We start from the raw sequence: 23,325 nt of genomic DNA, 5'->3' as shown, positions 1-23,325 counted from the left end.
ATCCGTTGCCGGACACGGAAAAAGACAAAAGACAAAAAATAATAATAATAATAACGCTATGAGCATTCTTGCATTTGGATGCTAGTGCATAGGATCATGACTTTCTCTAGGGGATATAAGAAGTTGTAGAATTACAGAGTCAGCAGACAGATACTTCTACCTTTAACAACAACAAAAAAAAAATGCCAGAATGTCTTCCAAAGTGTTGTACCAATTTTCTCTCCCACGGTCAGTGAATGAGAGCTCCTGCCACTACACATCCTTGCGTACACTTCATACTATCAAACTTCTTAAAAATGTTGCCATCCCGCTGGATGTAGAGTAGTATCTTAGTGTCACTGTTTGCTATATTTTCAGCAAATTGTGGAACGTGAACAGGAAATTGAAACCCTATGATCATTTCGGGGGAATTCACACAAAGGCTCTCTGCTGTCAGTGTGCGAGCGTTTCCTTTCTCCCCAGCAGGCCTCCAGCTCAGGGGGATGGGCGTGAGGATACAGGTCTCTTTCCTCTTCCAAGATTTGACTCACAATATTGCTTCTTCCCCCAACCCAGCTCCTGACGGGCCCCCCATGGATGTCACCTTGCAGCCAGTGACCTCACAGAGCATCCAAGTGACCTGGAAGGTAAGTGAGGTTGAAAGCATCTCCCTTGAAATGCTTTCTGGCCTCCTCCCTCCAGGAGTGAAGCCCCCAGGAGACTTTTCTCTGGTTTCTGACAACACCCATGCGTGTTTTCTCATAAAACCCACCGAGCTTTGAGGGCTGGAAGGAGAGGAGGGTAAGGGGCAGTTCCCCCTGCCCTTTGCACCCTTGCTGTCCAACGGAGGGCTGTGCCTGAGGTGGGATGGAGCACATGGCAGAGCCAACAAGGGAGGACGATGCTTCCACCACCCTGGCCCGTCCTCCAAACCCTATGGGTTGTAACAGGGTGGGAATTGGATTTCACTTTGTGCAAAGTTCCTCCTCTATAACGTTAGGATGAAAATAACTGCCCTCCTTGCCTCTGAGGGTGCAGGAGCTGCAGAGAAAAGAGACCAGTATGTGTTGCAGCCATTTCTAGGGGACAGAGATCTACAAGATCTAGGGGGTGGCTGCATTAGCTGTCATGGAAAATCTTAGAGGATATTCCACAGCTGGCCAGGGAAAGCTGACCTTGAGCAGGACCGAGAGATGCTTTCCTGGGTAGTTCCAGCCCTACCGCCCTCTCCCTCTGTGGGCACAGGAGTGCTGACGGTCCAGTGGCATCTGGTTACACTGCAGTCTCCAGTCTCCGGTGCTTTCTCTTGCACTGACTTATCTGACCCTCTCCCCTTGCCTGTGGGGTGGCCAGAGGAGGTATTTTATCCCCATCTCTCAGAGGAGGCCACGGGTGCAGAGACATGAGGTGACTTGCCTGAGACGGGTGTAGGACTTCACCACTCATAGTCTGGAGCCCTAGCCCAGCTTCCCACCACAGCCCACTGCGTGGAGTTCTGGAACAGCACTTCCTTAGGGCTGCCCACATTATTCTTGGAGGTTTCCCATCTCAGCAGAGGAGCCAGGGGATTGCCTCATCTTCATCAGAGATCTGTCATTTAAGTCATTCTCTGATTCTAACTCCCGATAGGAAAGGCCCAGGTGCTTTAGTCCTCTTGCTGGGCTCTTTAAAAAGGTAGACCTGGGCCGGCCCCGTGGCTCACTCAGGAGAGTGCGGTGCTGATAGCGCCGAGGCCGCGGGTTCGGATCCCATATAGCGATGGCCGGTGCACTCACTGGCTGAGCATGGTGTAAACTACACCAAGCCAAGGGTTATGATCCCCTTACCGGTCGGGAAAAAAATAAATAAATAAAAAATAAAGGTAGACTTGACAATGGGGAAGATTCAGAAGGGCCTACTGATATTTTCCCCAAGAAGACTACATGTGTGCATGCCCACGTGTGCATGTACATACACAGCAGCTGCTGCCTGGTTCCTCCCCTCCCTAGAGAAATGACCAGGAGGAAAGTGAGCCAGGGGCTGGGCAGTTGGTTCTTCCTGGGGGACAGCCCACCTAGTAAACACCTGGAGCCATAGTTCCCCTCCAGATTCAGGTCAGAGTTCCAGGGCTTTCCTCAGAAACAAGGGGTAAAGCCCGGAGTCCAGTGCTGAAGTCTTGTCTGTGTCCAAGATCTGGACCCATTTTCAAGGAATCCTCCAAGGACCTGGGAGAGCAGGGAATGAATAAGTATGTAAAATACTAAAATATTTGGCTACAAAGCTCTGACCTGGAGGTCGATAAAAATTTACAATCAGATTTATTTCTCCAAAGTCTCATAATGAAAAATAAAATTGATTAGAAAGTTAGAACTTCAGAATGAAGCAGCTGGTCAATAAATTTTGGGCTGAGTTCTCAGGGGATTTTTTTTTTAACACCGAGTAACAGATTAATGAAAAATAAAGATTCACTTGAAAGATAAGTCACTTCATTTTAAGACTCTTTCTGCGAGATGTATCGCCCCTGCTTTATGACATAAATTTGCAATCAGGCCTATTGATTTCTTAATACTTCAGAGAAATATTGTTAAGATTGATTTAAATCCTGAGTGTGTCTGTTTTGGGGGGTGGGAGGGAAATAGGGGAGGAGAAAGGGGGAGACAAAGGAGGAAACAGAAAAGAGAGAGAGGAAGGAGGGAGAAAGGATCTGTCAAGATTTGTATAAATATGTGAATATATATATGAATGTGGCAGGGTGTGCCTGGATACCTGTGCAAGGCCTTGACATGTGTTGTGGTTACGTGTACAGGTGTAGATCACGATATAGATAGCTCTGAGTTTGTAGCTTGTGTGTCACTGTATAATAATGTTCATATCAAAGTGTGTCAGTACGGATATGTGTACATGTAATATAAGTGTATGTCAGTATGAAAACAAGGGCAACAGGCTCTTGAAGATATGTTTACATCCGTAACAGATGTCTATGTGTGTGCGTATGTGTAGGCATACGTGTGCAGATACGAGACCCAAATGCAGAAATCTGCCCACTTAGACGAGCAAGCAGGACTGCCCAAGTGCAGAGAGAAACACTATTCAGGCAGTAACAAAAAGTCATGTCAATTAAACACACACATACCTACTTAGTGAGTTCAAAACAATTATGTTAAATTAAAAACTTCATTTTATTGAGTTAACAGTGAGCTTAAAAATGCAGTTCATTTAAAAACATTCATTGAATTAAGAAAAACTGGGACTGTTTTACTAACTTAATTGTTTTTTATCTCACTATTTTTTAGTACAATAAAAGGTGGGCTTTTAAATTAACTTCATTGTCTTTAAGCCTCGGATTCAAGCTGTTTTTATATGCACTGCCATGAATGTTCTGTCTCAATTTGTAGATGGGCAGGCCCAAGTCGTTAAGGAGCCTGCTTCTATTTGTGGGTCTAAGCGTACCTGGCCATAGGTAGGGGTGTGAATTAGGGTGTTTGTTTTGATGGATCTGGATGTGTGTGTTCCTGGTTGTGGATGTGAGCAGGCATGTCGGGATTATGTGACTACATGTGGTCTTGTGTGAGAATGTCATGTGTCGGTGTTTCTGGGTTGATGTTCTCTCTCTCAGGACATCCGTGTGTGCATGTCTGGCAGGGTGAGTATCAGGGTTCGAGCCTGGGGTAAGAGTATGTTTTCCAGCTCCAGAGTGATGCCAGCGTAATTTTCTCCATCTGTCTGCCCAACTGGAATCAGTCCTTCATTACCGCCAGCCTTCTTCAGACCCCCATGTCCTTGCCCTCTCTGCCCCCCATCTAGGGGCTGGCTTCAGGCCTCAGCCCCCATCACACCCCAGCCCCTGGCCGTGGTGTCTGGGTGAAAGTCAAGGACTCCCTTTTTTTTTTAGTTGTAGCAAAATACATGTAACATAAAATTTGCCACCTTAACCATGTCTATGTGCAGTTCAGTGGCAGTAAACACATTCACAATGTTGTACAAAAAAAAAAACCCACACAGCATTGTGCAACCATCACCACTAGCCACTTCCAGAACTTTTCATTATCCCAGTCTGAAATTCTGTACCCATTAAACATTAATTCCTGCACATCCCTTCCTCCCGGCCCCTTAACATCTCTGCTCTACTTTCTGTCTCTGTGAATTTGCCTGTTCTAGGTACCTCTTTAGTAGAATCATACAATACTTGTCCTTCTGTGACTGGTTTATTTCACTTAGCGTAATGTCTTCAAGCTTCACCCACGTGTAGCATGTGTCAATTTTATTCCTTTCATGGCTAAATAATATCCCATCGTGTGGATATTCCACATTTTGTTTATCTATTCATCTGATGCCAAATGATATACCTGTTCATTCATGCACCTTTTGGCTACCATGAATAATGCTGCTGTGAACATGGGTGTACAAGTATCTGTTTGAATCCCTGCTTTCCAAGCTTTGGGGTATATACTTAGGAGTGGAATTGCTGGATCACATGGTAATTCTGTGTTGCACTTTTTGAGGAAACTCCAATCTGTTTTCCACAGTGGCTGCACCATTTCACATTCCTACCAGCAGTACACGAGGGTTCCAATTCCTCCACATCCTCACCAACACTTATTTTCCTTTTTTTTTTTTTTTAATAATAGCCATTTTAAGGGACCGGCCCATGGCTCACTCGGGAGAGTGCGGTGCTGATAACACCAAGGCCACAGGTTCGGATCCCATATAGGGATGGCCGGTTCGCTCACTGCCTGAGCGTGGTGCTGACAACACCAAGTCAAGGGTTAGGATCCCCTTACCGGTCATCTTAAAAAAAAAAATAATAATAATAATAATAATAATAAAATAATAGCCATTTTAATGGGTATGAAGTGGTACCTTGGGACTCTTTCTTTTTATTCAGACTAATTGTTCACCTCCCTCACCATCACCAAATGATATCCCTGTTCATTCATTCAGTAAATATGTATTGAGGGCCTAGTATATGCCAGGCACCATTTAGACACTGAGAGCACAACAGTAAACAAAACACATACTCCTCATCTTCATGGCGCTTACGTTCTAACAGGGCAGGTGGTCAAATGCAGGAGTAAAATGTCAGCTGATGCTAAATGCTGTAGAGGGAAATTAAGGAGAAGAAAAAGCAGGCGTGCTGGACAGAGGCAGGGAGTAAGGAAAGTGTCATTGAGAAGAGGGCGTTTCAGCAAGGACATGACACAGGTGTGGCTGTCAGCCATGTGGCTGTGCAAGGACGCAGCATCCCTATGCCTGGCACAAACAGCAAGAGGCCAGCGTGGTGGGGCCTGGGAAGCGAGGGAGAGGAGCCGGGTCTGAGAGGTGATGGGTATCAGATCACGTAAGGCCATGTAGCCATTGTAAGGACTTTGGCTGTCACCCTGAGACGGGAGTCTTTGCAGGATTGAGAGCTGTGAGGAGACAGGATCTGACTTTGGTTTTGGTTTTAAGAGCATCATCTCAGAATGTCACTGTGTCTCTGTCCCTGTCCCTCTCTCCCATGCTCGCAGGCACCCAAGAAGGACCTGCAGAACGGTGTCATCCGTGGCTATCAGATCGGCTACAGGGAGAACAGCCCTGGCAGCAATGGGCAGTACAGCATCGTGGAGATGAAGGCCACCGGGGACAGTGAGGTCTACACTCTGGACAACCTCAAGAAGTTCGCCCAGTATGGGGTGGTGGTGCAGGCCTTCAACCGGGCTGGCACGGGGCCCTCCTCCAGCGAGATCAATGCCACCACCCTGGAGGACGGTGAGGCCACCAGCGGTGGGAAGGGGTGGAGCCCTCAGGCGTGGGCAGAGCCAGGGCTGCCAGGGCGGACGTGTGGGTCCTTCTGCCCACTCCCGGGCCCCAGCTCAGTCCTGTGGTCCGTGAGCCTCCCTGGACCCGCTCCACATCCTCTTGCCCATTGGCTCCCCAGGAGGTGCTCGCCCCGCTCAGCACCCGGGGCCTCCCAGGCCACTCGGCCAGCTCCGTCCATCCACCTGCGGAGGCTCTGCGCTCGGTCTGTCTGCCGGCTGCTGGCCTGTCTGCGCACGTGTATGTCCCCATCTCTCCATCCACGCTTCTCTTTCTGCCTTTTCTTCCTCCTTCCTGGCACCCCAGCCCATCTCTCTACCCAGGCTCTTTCCTCTACACCCTGGGTCCTGTTTCTCCTCCTTTACAGCTTCCTGGAAGAAGGGCATTTCTAAGCTGGAACCGATCCCTCATCTGTTTTAAGGACCTGAAATGTAACTGTGGAGTTAAGAAATCCCCACACCCCTGTGGTAGGATTTAGAGCCCAATTTTTAAAACAGTTCATGATGATTTGAGGGGAATCCACACTCTGATTAGTAAATTAAGGAGCCCAGTCTCTCCGTGGGCGAGGGTTAGGAGAAGCAGGAATGGGCCTGCGCTCCAAGCACAGAGAAGACACCAGCTGGTACCTGAGCCTGCACCAGGTTGAGAGAGGAGATGGCCCTTGGTGCTGGTCACAGCCCCCCAAGGAGCAGAACAAAGAAGCAGAGTATTCTTTGTCTTTTTTCTTGATGCCTCAACCCAAAACTAGGGTCTGAGATTAAAAGCTGTTGCTGAGTCTGAGCCTGCCCACTCCACCCCCAACAGAGGGGGGAGACCAACTGCCTGGAGCGCATAAAGCCATCGCCACACAGCCCATGAGGATACCAGGCGTTCCACCATTAGAGAGCCGTTCCTCTGGGTTAAGCATTGCCCTCTCCCTACGTCGTCCTTGCAGCACCCTTGGAGAGAGGACGCATTGGGTCAGAAACACCTGAGGGTAAATTAACTCATACCAGCGGTTCGTAACATCAGCTACAACCTGGAATTATCTGGAGAGCTTTCAAAATGCGGATGCCCAGGCTCCATCCCCAGAGATTCTAATTTATTGCCACGGGAGCACAATCTGGGCTTTGATAAGGCAAACTTTAGTAGCCCCAGAGCACAGGCACCTGAGAAAAAGAGAAGACACAAGAAAGGGGAACAGCATGTAGAGAGCAGAGAGGTACCGAGAAACCCGGGGGAGGGAGCTGCACTGCAGCCAGCCCCCCAGCCAGCCCCCCAGCCCACGACCCTCACTGTCCCTCCTGCCCCCCCCCAAGATGCTGGCCACAGGCCTGGCTGGGTTGAGGAAGAAGTAGCTGTAGTACTAATCCAAGCAGAACCCTAACACAGGGTTTCTCAGACCCGAGGGCACATCAGAATCCCCTGGAGGTCTGTAAACACAGATCGCTGGGCCCTAACCCCAAAGCTGCTGCTTCAGCGGGTCTGAAGTCGGGGCCAGGAGCTTTTATTCTGAATAAGTTTCCAGGTGATGCTGATGCTGCCGGTCTGGGGAGAACTTTGAGAACCGCAACACAGCAGCCATGTCGTTATCCGTAAAGGGAAGCCAGGGCGTGCCGGGGTTAAGGAACCTGTCCAGAATCACCTATCTAGTGAATAGCAGAGCCTGGATCACAATCCTGGCCCTGAATCCCACATTCTTTCTGCTCCACCCTGTTGGTCCCCTTCTGCTTGGGAGCAAGGCTGGGTGCAGACACAAGTGACGTGGGTGCAGACACAAGTGACGTGGGTGCAGGATGCTCTGGGAAGGAATGTCTAGGGGAGCAGCTGTCTCGAGTCCAGACCAGCCCACGCCTGTTGGTCCCCTTCTGCTTGGGAGCAAGGCTGGGTGCAGACACAAGTGACGTGGGTGCAGGAACAAGTGACGTGGGTGCAGGATGCTCTGGGAAGGAATGTCTAGGGGAGCAGCTGTCTCGAGTCCAGACCAGCCCACGCAGCCTAACGCTAAGCTCCCATCCACCCAGGGCTGTGCCAGGACACAGTCTCTGTCAGGACACCACATCCCTTGCCTTGTGGGGACCCCTGGGGCTTCCACCAGGGAGAGATCAGCATGGGCTGTGGAGTCATTTTCAAAACAAAGGAGAGGGGAAGAAAGTTTCCAGCAGCATTTGCTCAGCAGTTTTTCATACTTAATTAAGGCCCTCGTTAGCCTGTCAGATCCTGATCGTTTCCTGGCAATATTAGCACTCCTCCTGGGGTATTCAAGGGCCCCTGCTTTAGCGATAGTGTCTTTTCCATAATTATATTACCTTCATTTTGTTCGAACGGGCGATCTGTATTAGTTTATTACACTGGGTCCCTAATTACATGGTGCTTATATTTTTACACCTAAGTAATATGAAACAATAATCATTCTCAAAGAGGATCGTTAGGATGATGTATTATCATTTAAATGCTCATAAAAATTAGAGTTGCCTCTTGTGGGGCAATGGGATCTAATTACCTTTCATCCAGCCTGTGCCTCCTCTCTCCCACTCAGAGTGAAGCAGACTCAGGCTTTCCCTTTGTCCCTGGCTTCTTGGAAGCCAGCAGGAAGTGCCACCAAAACTGTCCCTAGCCAAGGTGGATCCTGGGGTCTGGTATTCCCCCCGTCTGTCATCTTAGAGAGGGCAGCTGCACACAGGCCAACCCAGGCTGATGGGACTGAGGTTAAATCAAAGGAAGCCCTCAGAGGGAATGGGCTCCAGGCGGGGTGGTCCACTTCAGTTGGTCTCAGAGAGTGTTTTCCCCTCATCTCAAACATTTGGGTATGTTCGTGTGCGGGGACAAAGGTGTAATGGTCCCAGAAGTCCTGAGGTCTCTATGGGAACCCTTCTCCCCTGCACCAGGCTTAGTTGAGATCCTCTCCCCTTCTTTGCCTTCCCTTCAGCTTGGCACAAGGACACAAGAGCCCTGGAGCCAGGCCTTGGCTCGGACACCCCAGTCAGATGACACTGAGGGGCTGGCAGCCATCAAATAGGATAAAAAATTATAGATCCCCCCAGGCCAACTTGGTGGTCTTCCCTGTTCTGTCATGTTCAGCAGAGGTGGACTCCCCTCGGCCGTGGTGGCCCACAGGCAGATTCGCAGGGGCTCGTGCTCAGACTCCATCACCTTCCTCCCAGGATTAAAGCAGAACTGGGAACGTGCTACCCAGAGAGCAAGGGCCAAGTCCGTGAAGATCTCTGTCCACCCCAGTCTCCAGAAAAGAGACCTAGGTGGCCTCCCAGCCCTGGCTCTCAGGACTTACTCGTCAGAGGTCCCCTCGCTTGTCTAACTGCACATTGCTCTGGTTGGGCAACAGGGCTCAGCCTGGGACACGTGTGTTGTATTGTCACTCACAGGGACTGAGAGGACCCTTTGTTCTCCCCCCACCCTATGCAGTGCCCAGCCAGCCCCCCGAGAACGTCCGGGCCCTGTCCATCACATCTGACGTGGCCGTCATCTCCTGGTCGGAGCCCCCGCGCAGCACCCTCAATGGTGTCCTCAAAGGCTATAGGGTCATCTTCTGGTCACTCTACGTTGATGGGGGTGAGTCTGCTGGGACTGGTGGCTGGGTCTCAGGGTGGGTCAGGGTGATAGGCACAAGGTCAGTGGGGGTCAGTTTCCAGGTTCAGTTGGAGCTGAGCATCTTCCAGCGGCACAGCAAGTGGAAAGTGCAGCCCCTCTTCTCCATGTGTGGGGGCCACAGGGGGTAACTGTCATAAGGGCCAAGGGAGAGTGAGGGAGGGGCTCAGATCCATGAGCACATGTCCACGTCAGCCTGGGGCCAGAGCCAGGGACAAGGGCAGGTACACATGGCCACCTCTCTGGTGAGGGGTGGGCAGGAGACACCTAGCAACTCGCAAACGAGTATGTTTGGGAATTATTTGGGGCACGATTTGGGGCATATTTGCTTTTCTACTGTAAGCTGTTGATATTAAGCCTTTATGGCTGCATCAGTCAGGGTCTCCATGGGGAACAGTTGGCATAATCAAATGGGGCAAATGAAGGGCTTACTGCAGGGGATCCTTCAGAGAAGTGGAGAGGGAGGTTGGGCACCTGAGACTAGCACCCTAGGGAGCCAACACCATGTAAGCCTGAAGGGGCAAGAGAGGAAATGGGGTTACCAGAACCCGGGAGATCCCCACCCCGACTCCCGGCCAGACCCAGCTGGAGCCAGGCACACAGCAAAGTGTGTGTTCTGTGCAGATGGGCTGCCCGGGGCCCGGAGAGGGCAGGGAAGAGCTCACAGTGGAGCTGGGGTAGGAATGGCAAAGGGAGAGAAGCCAGTACAGTGGCCCAGCATTTTGGGAGTCTTCCTTCCCCTGGATGCACTGGTGCAAACAGGTTTGTGTAGCCCCCACCAACACACCAAGCTCCTGCCCACTGGTGCACACTAAGACCTCCAAGTGACCAGGGGGCTAGTGGTCCATGTAAGCCAGAGGCCCAGCATTCCAGACTCTGGACGTGTCCTCCTGAAGGCCTCACACATCTGTCTCAGCCGACCGACCACACAGGGCTACAGTGGCTTTGCCTCCCAGCCCCTGCGCCCCCCTCCTCTTTCCAGAAGGACCTGGGAATTTAGCTCACAGTCGTCTGTCCAGAGCTGCTGCCAGCTGTGCCTTCCCCACCACATTCTGCTCTGCCCAGACACATCACCAGGAGGCAGTGCCTCTCCCCACCACCTTCACTGTCTACTACAAAAGCACAGAGGCCTCTAGCTCAGGGGGTTGGTCTCTGAAGCTCTCCCAAGTTCATTTGCTGTGAGATGCCAGCCACGCTGCTCAAGATGTAACCTCACTATACCCATGTTGGTGCTGAGCCAGCTAAGAGGTGGCTTCTCGTTTTCCAGAACTTGCTCCCTCCTTTCTAAGCCTGTGGGCTTCCCCAGCTCGGAAGGCATTGGCTTCACTAATCCCAGAGAGCACGTGGACTGTTAGCCACACTGCCCTCTTCCTGAGTCTTTCTCTGGCTCCCGTCCTGGAAGGGTCTACCCTGGTTTCTGATCCTCTGGGAAAGGAAAGCCCTGCTGCTCAGCCCTCTGAGATTCCCCCTCACCAACCTGGAGTACTCTTGTGCTGGGCATGGCGTTCTGACCCTCCAGACCCTGGCAGACTGCTACCCCCTACCGGGACAGCCCTCTGCCATGGGCCGTTTGTCTGCACCAGGTCATCAGCAAGGTGCTGGGGTGGGTTTGCAGGTGCTTATCTCCACAAGGCCTGTCCTCGGCCAGTGTCTGGGCCTATTGTTCTGCAAGCCCAGTAGTTGCAGTGGGAGGCTTAGGAGCCTGTCTCTTTTCCTCCTTCCACGACCCTGGCCTTCCCATGATCAGCAAGGTGCTGGGGTGGGTTTGCAGGTGCTTATCTCCACAAGGCCTGTCCTCGGCCAGTATCTGGGCCTATTGTTCTGCAAGCCCAGTAGTTGCAGTGGGAGGCTTAGGAGCCTGTCTCTTTTCCTCCTTCCACGACCCTGGCCTTCCCATGGGTAGGGTGGCTTGGAGGACTCTGGGGTCCTGCTGTGGGGAGAACACAGCTTCTCATAGGTTGTGGTGAAATGCTCTAGGATGCATGCACAGACGTAAAAGCAACTGCAACCCTTCCTGTCCCCACCCACACCCACACACACACCGGCCCTCTGCAGCACTGAGTCAGAAACCAGTAAACCCTCTCCTCCCAGCCCTGCCCCAAGGGCATCCTTTTGGGCCATCTGCTCCTCTGCGAGGTTCAGCCTGCCTTTCTCCAGATACAGATATTGGGGTTGGGAGAGCAGGAGCATCACCCAGCCCATCCTGGCCTAGGGATTTGGTGGTCACCCCACAGAGGCTCCGGCACAGTCCAGGCCCTGGACCCTCAAGGAGAGGAATGGGATGGCCTTCCTTTGGAACTAGGATTTCATAGCCCTTCCTCACAGGTCAGAAGTGGAGGAAAACCAGAGATAGGGCCAAACTAAAGGATAGAGTGACAAATTAAGAGCGGGGGTGGGGGGATCTGGGAGCTGAGTCAACCCAGGAAGGAACGGGAGGGAAGAAAGACCAGATTTCCGGTGGAGGCCCAGAGCTGCACTACTGCAGGGGGCACCAGCTGTATAGAACGCCTGTCCAGGAGGTGCCGTGTGCGACCGGCACACAGCTATGGTCTCCTGCTCCCAGGCCTCCACTTTCCTCCCTACCCTGCCCCAACCCCATCACTAAGTTGTTCCGAGCTGGTTGATGTGAACAGTGGGGAGCACATAATGGACACGTAAATGGCAGCCATCACTGGTGTTATAGCTTCCTTCCCACTCAGCCTCAGTTTTCTCAAGGGATATGGAGACCCAGAGTCTAGGTCCTACCCATACAATGTGGCAGAAGGTGCTGGAAGGTTAGAGGTGTTGAAAAGGCTGGCAGTGATGGGGGAGAAGTTGCCAGCACAGCCCAACCCTTGAGGACTGGACCAGCTCCCAGCTCAGCTTAATCTCCTCTCTCTCCCTAAGCCCCTTCCTCTCCACCAGCCCCGCTTTCCTCTTAAGCTCTGAGCAATTCAATATTTACCAACCTGCCTGCCCTACTTTTCCTGTCATTAATCCCCCCATCAAGCCCTCCTGGGACAGCTCCAGACAGAGCCACCTGCTTTTGCTTAAAGATTGAGCTGAGATGGCACCCAAAGCCTGGTCCCATCTGAGGCCTCAGGGCTGCGTACACATGGGCACTTTCCCTACCTCTGCCCATCAAGCCCTCCTGGGACAGCTCCAGACAGAGCCACCTGCTTTTGCTTAAAGATTGAGCAGAGATGGCACCCAAAGCCTGGTCCCATCTGAGGCCTCAGGGCTGCATACACATGGGCACTTTCCCTACCTCTAGAAGTGAACCACGAGGACCCCTAGACTTCTTCTTCCATCTTATTCTTGCAAAGCCTGAGCCATAAGCACCTCCACCTGTCTAACTGACCAAGGGGAGGCGCCATGAGGGAACCTGGAGGTCTGGGAGCATCACTCCTCCCCGCAAGGAGCCCTCAGCCCTCCACCCCAGAGCCGCTTACAGACCACACATGGGAACACACACAACAGAAGCCAAGGCCCAGTCCCCTGACCTTCAGCTTCACAACATGGAAAGGGCACTGGCAAATATGGCAGAAGTGCATGCCCCAGCCCCTGTTATTTATTGGCAAGTCACTGACTCTTTCTGAACCTCAGTTTCCCCAGGATAAAATGGGGAGAGTGATGCCTCGACAAGTTCTTGTAAGAAGCAAGAGAACTCTAAAACCCTTCCTCAAATGTCAAGTACTAGCACATGGCAGTTGCTTTATGGCTACCAAGATGCTGGCAATGAAATGACTGCTTCCGGGGAGGGAATCAGTGTCTCCAAGGGGAAGCTTAGGCCAGAAAGCACCTAGTGTCAGGGGCAGTCTCATCCAGAACAGCAGGCCTAACCGGGCATGCATGTGATGTGCTGTTACAGCGTGATTCACCCGCCCCATAGCCTAACAACCTCATGAGGTAGGTATTATTCCCATTTTACAGGTGAGAAAACTGTGACCCAGAAAGCTAAGGTGACTTCCTGAATGCCACTCAGCTAACAGGTGGCAAATCCAGGCTTTCTAGTCTCCATTTCCTCTATTCCTCCCATCATGCTACTTGTATCTGTTAGGAAGCTTTCGGGTGTGAGTAAGAGAAATCCCACCTAAAGAAAATTTCAGCAATAAGCCCATTTATCACCCATAACAAGAAGTCCTGAGTAGGGCAGCTCCAGGGTTGGTTGAATCTGTGGTCCCCATTTTTCTGCTCTGCCATCCCAGCATGTCAGCTGCTCCTCCCAGGATTTTGAGATGGCTGCAGCCCCAGGCTTCACACCAGACAAGACAGAGTTCAGAGTGAGAAGTCAGTCTCTTCCTGTGGGCATGCCTCCCTTGGGAGAGAAAGAAACCTTTCCCCAAAACCCCCTCAACAGATTTCTCCTCATTTACCTCTAGCCAGAAGGGGGCCACACGCCTCCTGCTAAGTTAGTTACCAAAAAGGAAATGGAATGATCATGGCCAGCCTACCCCAACCACGATACACCCTCTGGTGTGGGTGATAGACACGGCTGTCTCTGAAGTGTGGAGGAGTGTGGGTGCCTAAGCAGAAGTGAGGAGGTGGTAGGACTAGCAGTGGGTGGGCACCACTCTCCCTGCCTACCACAGCCGCCCGGCTCCACTGGGCTCTCTCAGTTGTAGGTGGAAATTGTTACAGTTGTTACTCAGTTGGTGTGGAAAGCAGACAAGTCCGCATTCCAATTCCAGCCCTGCTTTGGGACCGTGGGTAAATATCCAAATCTGAAGATACTATGACCCATCCACTCACCCCACCCTCAGAATTTCACATTTTCCAAAGAAAAAAGATAACCAGGAAATTTAGAGAAAAGCAAAAGAAAAAGTCAAAATGCAAACATATAAATTCTAGTTTGTTTACTAAATCCAGATCTCTTAGTCTGGGCTTGGTTTCTGGCTGACTTGGCTAACTAAGTTTATGAGCTACCAAGTCTCTTGTCTGTTCTTCACCTCCCCTTGCCACATGGCCTCCAAGTGCAAAGTTGAGTTGGACTTTTTTACCACTTTAAAGGCCTTTACCTGGGAAGAAGCATGATTAGATCCATGTTTTAGGAAGGTAAGTCCTGCAGATCACAGGCAGGGGATGGGAGATCAGTGTCAGAGAAACCCGTTGGAACCCGTCAAGGCAGGTATGTGGAAGTTATGTACTGGGGCAGCAGCAGTGAGAATGAAGGGGAAGAGACAAATTTAAAAAGACATATCAGAGGAGTTCCATCTCCAGTAATGGCAGACTAGGTGACTGAAACCCACTCTCTTTCTTGCTGAGGACAGCTGGGAAATCTGGATAAACTATTCTTTTAAGTGCCTGCTTGAAGGCATCAGAGAGCTGGCAGGACAGTAAAGAATCAGTGGGCCAGGGTTCAAGGGAAAACAGAGGCCCCATAGATGAGCCTGGCATTTGGAACAGCTCTCTCACCTGGGGGACATTTGCTGAATCTGGAGACAGGGGCTAAGAAGGTCAGTTGCACTAGAAAGACATTGATTGGAGATCAGGACCTTCTGGGGTACAGGAGTCTATCTGGTGGATCCCCCCTCACTTTGAATTGAGACCATGAAGAACAGCACTCTAGGTATGAAAGTGAACCAAAGTAAACAGCTCACCTTCAGATCATCTCTGTCCTGGAAATTGGATTGAAGCGACTTCAGGTTGCTAATCCCCAGATTGCTGGTGCTTGTCAGAAGCAAACAAGAATTCTCTCTTTAGGAAGATAACATCATCTGATGCCTCAAATTATTTCCACAAACAATTTTTCAAATGCTGTGTGTGACATACAATAAAAAAATATTTGGACAACATTTTAAAAAGCCAGCAGAAAAAAAAAAAAAAAAAGACAAGAGAGACAGACTCACAAGGGTTTCAGACTTGGGTTTTCTCAAACATGGACTTAAAATAACTATGCTTGACAAGATTGAAAATTTCAGAGAATTGGAAACTATCAAATGGAAAGTCCAGAAACAAAAACCACCAATACCTGAAATTAAAAGCTCAGTATATGGATTTAATAACATATTAGACACAGTTGAAAAAATAACTAGTGAATTGGAAAATAGGTCAGAAGAAAACATTCAAATAAAGCACAGAAAGACAAATGGATAGAAAATTTAAAAGAGCAGTTAAGAGACATAGAAAAGTGATTCTTAAACTTTAACATGCATACAAATCACTTGGGGATCATGTTAAAATTCAGATTCTGATTTAGTAGATCTAGGGTGGAACCTGAGATTTTGCATTTCTAACATGCTCCCAGGTGATGCTGCTGCTGATCCATGGACCACATTCTGACAATCAGGACACAGAAGATGCAATGAGAAGAAATCCCAAAGAAGAGGAGAAAGAGAATGGGGCAGAAGACAAAATGTCTGAAAATGTTTAAAATTGATGAAGAATATCAAGCCACAAATTCAAGAAGCTCTACAAACTTCACAGATAACAAATTAAAGAAATCTACACCTTTGCACATCATAATAAAGCTGTAGAAAAAAAAAGTGAGAAATCTTAAAAACAACCAGAGGAAAAAAAACTGATTACTTCAACAGAGCAACAATAAGATTTCCAGCTAACTTGTCAGAAACAATGGAAGTCAAAAAACAATGCAATAGTATATTTAAAGTATGTAAGGGAAATAGTTTTCAATCTGTGATATACCTACCAAAAACAAGTAACTACTAATAGTAGTGAAAGACTTTAATAGTCAAGCTAATAGAGGGAAGAAAATAGAGAATCTTTTTAAATACTCAATTCAAAAAGAAGGTGAAAAAAGAAAGAAAAAGAAAAAGAAAATAGGTGGGACAAATAGAAAGTATTTATTATGACAGTATATTTAAATCCAAATGTAGTAGTAATTATAGTAAATATATATTGACTAAATTCTCCAATTATAAGATAAATACTGTTAAACTGGCTAGCAAAAACCAAAGCCAAATATGTGCTATTTATAGGAGACATCTAAAACATCGGGTATAGAAAGGTTCAACATGAAAGGATAGAAAAAGATGAAAGCTACACTGTCTAAAAGAAAACTGGAATACTGATATCAGACATAATATACTTTAAGGTAAAAACTATTTTTAAAGATAAACATGGACACTTTGTTGTGATAAAAGACTCAATTTACTAGGCAAATAAAACCCAAAATTTGTATGCACCTAATAACATAACCTCAAAATACATAAAAACAAAAATCAATGAACTACTAGGAGAAATAGACAAATCCGTAATCATAGTGGGAGATTTTTTTTTTCCTCGTCTTTTTCGTGACTGGTAAGGGGATCACAACCCTTGGTGTGGTGTCGCCCACACTGCACTCAGCCAGTGAGGGCACCGGCCATTCCTATATAGGATCTGAACCCGCAGCGGGAGCATCACTGCGCTCCCAGCGCCGCACTCTCCTGAGTGCGCCACGGGCTCGGCCCCATAGTGGGAGATTTTAACTCACCTCTTTCAATAACTGATAGAGAAAAGACATATGCAAAGATAGTGAAGATTTGAACAGTACAATTAGCACATTTACCCCAGTGGCCATCAACAGACCCCTGGACCCCACAACCACAGAGACACCCAGCAGAGGTGGAAGGGCAGGGCTGTGGCGGGGAGGAAGACTAGAGTCAAGGATGATTCAGCCTTTGGGCTAAGGCCCCTGGATGGATGATGATGCTGTATCTAGTCATTTTATTTAGCCCAGAACTGTTGACCACTTACTAGAAAAGGAAAAAATAAAATAAAAAGTTGAGGTAGGTGTCACAAGCTAAGAGTTGGGAGAAGGAATGCAAAAATAATTACTATTATAATTTATTGAGTGCCTTCTACGTGGTAGGCACTGTGCTAGGTGCTTTATTTTAATTAGCACTAATTCTCACTATAACCTTTTAATGTGGTTATTATCTCCGTCATATAGATGGGGAAACTGAGGCTCAGAGAGGTAAAATAAATTGAACATGATACTGTCGCTATCCTTAGAGGAGCATAAAAGACCTTAGGAGGAAAAACAAGTACACAACCCTTCAATGGAAAGATAAAGATAGGGAGTATGGGCTTAGAACAGGAAGCTTCCAGTCTCGCAGGCAGAGCCCTCGGGTCCCAGCGAGGCCAGGCAGGCCCAGAGATGGGGACAGGGAGGGTTCAGAGTCCACATGAGTCGGGATCCTCTTAGGATGGATTTCCCAGTCAGTTCTAAGGTAGACTTGCCTCCAGAAAGGGCCTAGCCAGCACCCCGTGGGCAGTGTCCTGGGCTCATGCCAGGAAACTGGTTGTGGTCCCAGCCTCAAGGCACTCACAGGCCAGAAAAAGCAAGGTGACCAGTGCCAGTGTGAATTTTCTTCCTAAATATGGGCTTATAGTTAGTATGGGCATTGGGGCACAGGCATAAAGATAATAGAAATCAAGATGAATTCCTCATGGGTTCTGTTTCTCTCTGACCTATCCTAAGTCCTTGATTCTGACCAAACAGTTCTGAAGTTGTCCACTCCAGGGGCCCCCATTTCAGAGGCTGTTGCAAGCCCAAAACGATCACCTTTCTCCTCCCACCTTATTGCCATGGATGCTGTCCCTTTAAACCACAGTTCAAGGATACCTCCTCCAGGAAGCTCCCCAGATTGATCTGCCTCACTCTCCCCACTCTGTCATTCTTTCCCAAAGGCTGTGCTCCTCCTTCCTCTAAAGTGACCAGGCCTTCTCCCTTCTCAGTTCCAGGTCCCCCTGCTGGCATCAAAGCTGTCCCTTCATCACCTAGCAGTGTGGTTGTGTCTTGGCTCCCCCCAACCAAGCCCAATGGGGTGATCCGCAAGTACACCATCTTCTGCTCCAGCCCGGGGTCTGGCCAACCGGTAAGTGAGATCAGAGCCATATGATGAGGGGGACAGGAGAAAAGAAAAAGTAGCTTGTAGATCAGCTGGCTTCATAGGACTGCTTATATCTGCACTTCTACCTGGATTCATAGATAAGAATGGGCACTGTCACCCCAAAGGGACCAAAGCCTTACCCTGTGTCCATCTTGGGTCAGTCCTCTGTTCAAGAGGCTGCAAAAGTGTCACAAGCCTAGAGGCTCCTTAGAGTCAAGTAGCTCATGACCAAGCAGGCAGGGCAGTCCACTGGTCTGGCTGACCAGGGAAACTCCTAGCAGACTATTGACTGGGGACTGGCTGGTCCATAGCCTCTGGAAATGAATCACCTTTCAGCATGGTCAGTCTGGGCTGGGAGGTGCTGCTGGAGCTCTGCCCTGAGTGACCACCGCAGCCTGGAGCCAGCTGAAGGGAGGAGGGAAGATGGGGGACAGCCGAGAGAAGGCAAAGGCATCTCTGTGGGCTGGGGCCTGGGCCCAGGTGAAGAGAGAGGACTGAGAAGCTGCAACATCTGTCCAAACCCAGGGAGCAGATGGGCTGGCCCGCAGGCTGGACACAGGCATGGGGCTAGCCCTAGCCCTTCCGCTGAGTGCTCAGAGCCACCCCACAGAGAGGAAAGAGAGGATGGTGTGAGTGCCGTGGGATACACACCCCCACCCCATAATATGCATCCCTCCCTCTCGCCTCTTTCCTTCATTATCTCCAGCCACTCCAACAAAAGTCCTGCTGAGTGACTGCTCTAGAGCATGTCTGTGCTACACCTGTCCTCAAGGGGCATCCAGTCTAGCGGCGGGCCGAGGGTGGCACGCTAGGGCGAGAGAATACTGTCAGGCAGATGTGCGCAGGGCTGGGGAGCAGGGGCAGGAGCGAGGCTGGCTTCTCCCTCCAGCAACAACTTGCCATCAGCCCGATATCTGCGGATGAGCTTTCGGCCGCCAGGAAAGCTGCCCTGAAATTGCTCGGTAATTGTGTCATCATCTCCTCCTGTACACTCTGCTTTCCTGTGGTCTTTGTGAATTACCCTCCGAGTGATGGGTGGCCCGCCTCCTTGCCGGTGAGGCCACAGTTCTATTACCAGAGGGAAGCCCACTGGCTCTGTCCCCTCCTCTCCATCCTCATGGCCACTTCACATGCAGCAAAGCACAACCCGCAACTGGGCAGCTCCATGGATTTTCACAACACACCCAGGGAGACACCACAACACCCCAGAAGACCCCCTTGTGCCCCTGCCAGTCACTACCTGCCCCCCCCCACCAGGGTACCCGCCATCCTGACTTCAGTAACACAGATCAGTGCTGCCTCTTTTTGTACTTGGCGTGTACGGAGTCATACCCTTTGTCTGGCTTCTTTTACTCAACATTATTTTGGATTTGTGAATTCTATCCACATTGCTGTGTGTGGTTACACATCACTCTCACATCTGTGTAGTTTTTGAGTGTGCGCATATATTACAATTTATTTATCCATGGTGCTTTGCGTTGATATCTGTCAATTGAAGGCCTTGGGGTAGTTTCCAGTTTGGGCCGTGCATGTGGTGCGGCTGTAACACTCTTGTGTGTTTCCTGGTGCTCATGTGCACGCATTTCTGTTGGGCGCATACCTAGGAGAGGAGGCACTGAGTCACAGGGTCTGCAGAGGTCAGTGAGAACACCCTGCCCTTGTTGGGTGCCTGTGCCAATCACAGCCCCTCCATGGGCGTAAGGTTGTTATTCAACATCTGCAGAGACACGTGGTATTTCCCAGTCAATGATTTCAGCTGTGTCTTCTGCCCCTTTTTCCCTGCCACACCCCTCACACACACGTGCACACACACATACACACAACCTAGGCTTTCGTGACACGAAGCTTTTCGCCATTAAGAACACCCGCCATGCCTCTCCACTCCTCCACACCTTTGCCCTGTCGATTCCTACTGTGGCATGCTCTTCACCTGTCACACACTGAATATGTTAGATCATGGCCACGCATCTGTCTCCTGCACTGGTCTCTGAGGCCCCATGAGGACAGGGGCAGCATCTTTTCATCTCTGGGTCACTGGCTTTGCAACACTGTGCCTGGAACATCATGGTCACTGAATACATGTTGGACGAATGAGGAAGTAGCAGTCTGGCAATTGTATAGCCTTAGACATTGGGCAAGTTTCCTTTTATAAGTTGATGGGAGAGGGTAGACATTCTCTAGCTTGGGTTTTTGCAGTCACTGTCTCCTCTGATAATGAAATCTTTCAGAAGGATTGGTGTCCAGGAGCCCAGCCTCCTCATTAACTCAGGCTTCAGGAGCTCGCAGCCAGTCGACTGGCCACAGAACAGAGCTCCTGGTCCCACCTCCGCCTCCCATTGCTGGAGACACTGGGAGCCTCCCACCATCCTCTTCATGGCCTGAGCATGCAGGAGCCTCCTCTCTCCTGGGGAGATTTCCCATCACACAGGGTCACACAAGGTCTGCCAATGTGACAAAACTTCAGTTCAGCCATATGGGGGGACAGGGGAGAGGAGGGAGGCTGAGCTTAGTGAGGGACCTGGGGACCTCACCACCATGCGTGACAAATATATTCCAAATTACAAACAACTGCATTACACTCATGTACGAGAGAGAGTTCTGGGGGAAGTGCTAGGGATGAGGGCACATTCGTGTCTAGGTGGGTGCAAAGCCGTGGGTGTGAGTGTGGAGTTGGAGGTGAATGCCTGAGACTGAGTGTGCTCTACATGCATGGGAGTGTATGACTAGGCACGGGGGGTGTCCTCAGAGTAGAAGGTGCCTATGGCCTTGGCCCTTGGGGAGTTGCTCCCTGGGGGTAGCCAGAGCTACACTGAATCCTGGTAAAATTTTACCAAATACTTTAATACACTTGTTTTTCTCTGGTTATAAAAATAATGCAATTTTATTATAGAAAATTCTGTAAAATATATAAAAGAGGAAAGAGGAAAGTAAAAATTATTTGTGCTCTTACTCCTTAAAGATAAACGCTGGTGATGTTTTAGTATATAACTTTCCAGTCTTTGATCTATGCATGTTATGGGGTTTTTGTTGTTGTTGTCTTACAAATTAAAATAAAATTTTACATGGTGTTATATAACCTGCTTCTTTCATGTAATATATGCAGGCACTTTGCCACACCATCAAATATTCTTCTAAAACACGATCGTGAATGGCCATTTATACATAATCTATTTAACCAGTCCCTTATTATTCTATGTTTAATGTATCTTTCAAATTTTCACCACTATAAATAATGCTTTCGTGAACATTTTTACAAAAGTCTTTATGCACATATTTTAATATTTTCTTAGGATAAATTTCTGTAGGAATTCCTGGGTCACAAAGAGTGTGAATATTCTTTTTTTTTTGGCAGCTGGCCAGTACAGGGATCTGAACCCTTAACCTTGGTGTTACAACACCTTGCTCTAACCAACTGAGCTAACTGGCCAGCCTAATGTGAATATTCCTAAGGTTCTGCATACATATTTACAAACTGCCCTTCAGAAAGTTTGCACCAACTTGTGTTTCCACCAGTATTGTAGGTACCTATGGTATGTGGACCACCAACATTGTCCTTTGCACCTATGCCGATCCCAGGTTTGTTCTTTATTTTGTTTTGTTTTCATTTTTGCCAGCTGGATTTTTTTTAAGTATTGTTTTAAATTACTTTTCTTTGATTACTGGTTAGCTTGATTTTTTATATGTTTATTGGCTATATTTTTCTTCTTTGGGTAATTGTCAACTTATGTCCTTTGTTTATTTTTCTATTTTGGCTGCTCATGTTGTTTTTCTTATTGATTTGTAAATGCTCTTTACATATTAAGGATAATAGCCATCTTCCATCACATAGTTGCAAGTATTTACCAGTTTATTGCTTGCCTTTGGGTTCTGTTTTTGATGTACCATAGTGTTTCTTCTTATAAAATTAGAATTTATAATCATTTTCATTTAGAATTTTTGTCTTATTTTTATAATTAGATAAGTATTTGCCTATAGTTTCTTCTTTTATAGTTTGCCTTTTTTTTTTAACCTTTGATCCATTGGACTTTATTTAGGGATATATATGGCTGTGTGTTTTCGAAAGTGATTTCGGGATATTAATGGGGTTTTAGTCAAGATGAAAAGGAAGGCACCTGGGATCTGGGTAAGATGCTAATACCTTCAAGGGAAAGCCAAACTTTCCTGCCCTTTGTAGGCACCAGTGTACACTCAGGTACACACTGACCCACACGAGCAAGTACACTCAACTTTTCTCCACAAATGCAAGTGCACACACACACACACACACACACACACACACACACACTCCAAAAATGAGCCCAGAGAAGAATGTGTCCTGGTTTACATAGGACTTGCACACCCCTTGCCTCACTGTGCCTCACAGTCACAGCACGGGGTAGGCAGAGCTGTACTGTTCCCCCAGTTTGCAGGAGAGAAAACAGAGGCCCCAGGAACCATGGGCAACACCATGGGCCCTATGCCTAGTGAGAAGAGCAGGCAGATGAAGCCACTACACCACCCTGTACCTCATGCACAGACATCAACTGCAGATACACACACCAGTTCCCAGAGTGATGTAGCCTGAAAGGGCTTCCCAAAGACCAGGGCTCTGTACCTGTCCCCAGCAGGGAGCCCCTGGATTCAAGGCCAGACAACGTAGGTAGAAGGAGGAGTCTGCTAGGGAGCTCTGTGTCTATTGTGGGAAGCCTATGCTGCTCCCTAACACTCCCCGGCAGACAGCCTCGGACCAAAAGGGATGTTTTCTCCTGTTATAAGTCATTGGGTACCTCAGCCTCCATTGGGGTATAGAGAATGTCCCTCTGTGACCCATATCTGTGTGCTCTGCCCTTCAGCACATGCGTGCATGCGTCTATATGTTGATGTGCATGTGTGTGCGTGTGCAAGGTCCCATGACTGCAGAGACATCTAATTATTAGCTCCCTCTGGCCTCGAGGCCCCCCATCTGTTCTGGGGTCTGCTCCCCCTCCCTGGACTTCTGCCCTGATTTCAAAGGGACCCTGGTGCTGTCCTCCTCTCCCTTCCCAACGGCTGACCAAAAAGTAAAATAAAATGAAAGTCAGCCCCATCCCGCCTGTACCAGGGAAGAGGCTGACAGGAGGTCTGCAAACTAGCGCTTATCAAAAGCTCCTTCTCAAATTCATTTCAATATCTGAGCCTCTGGTTTCCAAGG

General features: G+C 49.0%; 1 protein-coding gene across 1 annotated transcript in view; it reads left to right on the top strand.

The window, feature by feature from the left end:
* The window catches only part of DSCAML1 (Down syndrome cell adhesion molecule like 1), a 352,668-nt gene that overhangs the window by 313,010 nt on the left and 16,333 nt on the right, over positions 1 to 23,325 (top strand). Inside the window, 5 exon segments of the mRNA XM_008569631.1 lie at positions 556 to 626; positions 5,466 to 5,706; positions 9,157 to 9,303; positions 15,656 to 15,675; positions 17,883 to 18,140. Coding sequence (XP_008567853.1) covers positions 556 to 626; positions 5,466 to 5,706; positions 9,157 to 9,303; positions 15,656 to 15,675; positions 17,883 to 18,140 — 737 coding nt within the window.

Source organism: Galeopterus variegatus, unplaced genomic scaffold (genome assembly GCF_000696425.1).
Source record: "Galeopterus variegatus unplaced genomic scaffold, G_variegatus-3.0.2 Scaffold521, whole genome shotgun sequence".
NCBI classification, from domain to species: domain Eukaryota; kingdom Metazoa; phylum Chordata; class Mammalia; order Dermoptera; family Cynocephalidae; genus Galeopterus; species Galeopterus variegatus.
This window is presented reverse-complemented; position numbering and strand designations above follow the sequence as displayed.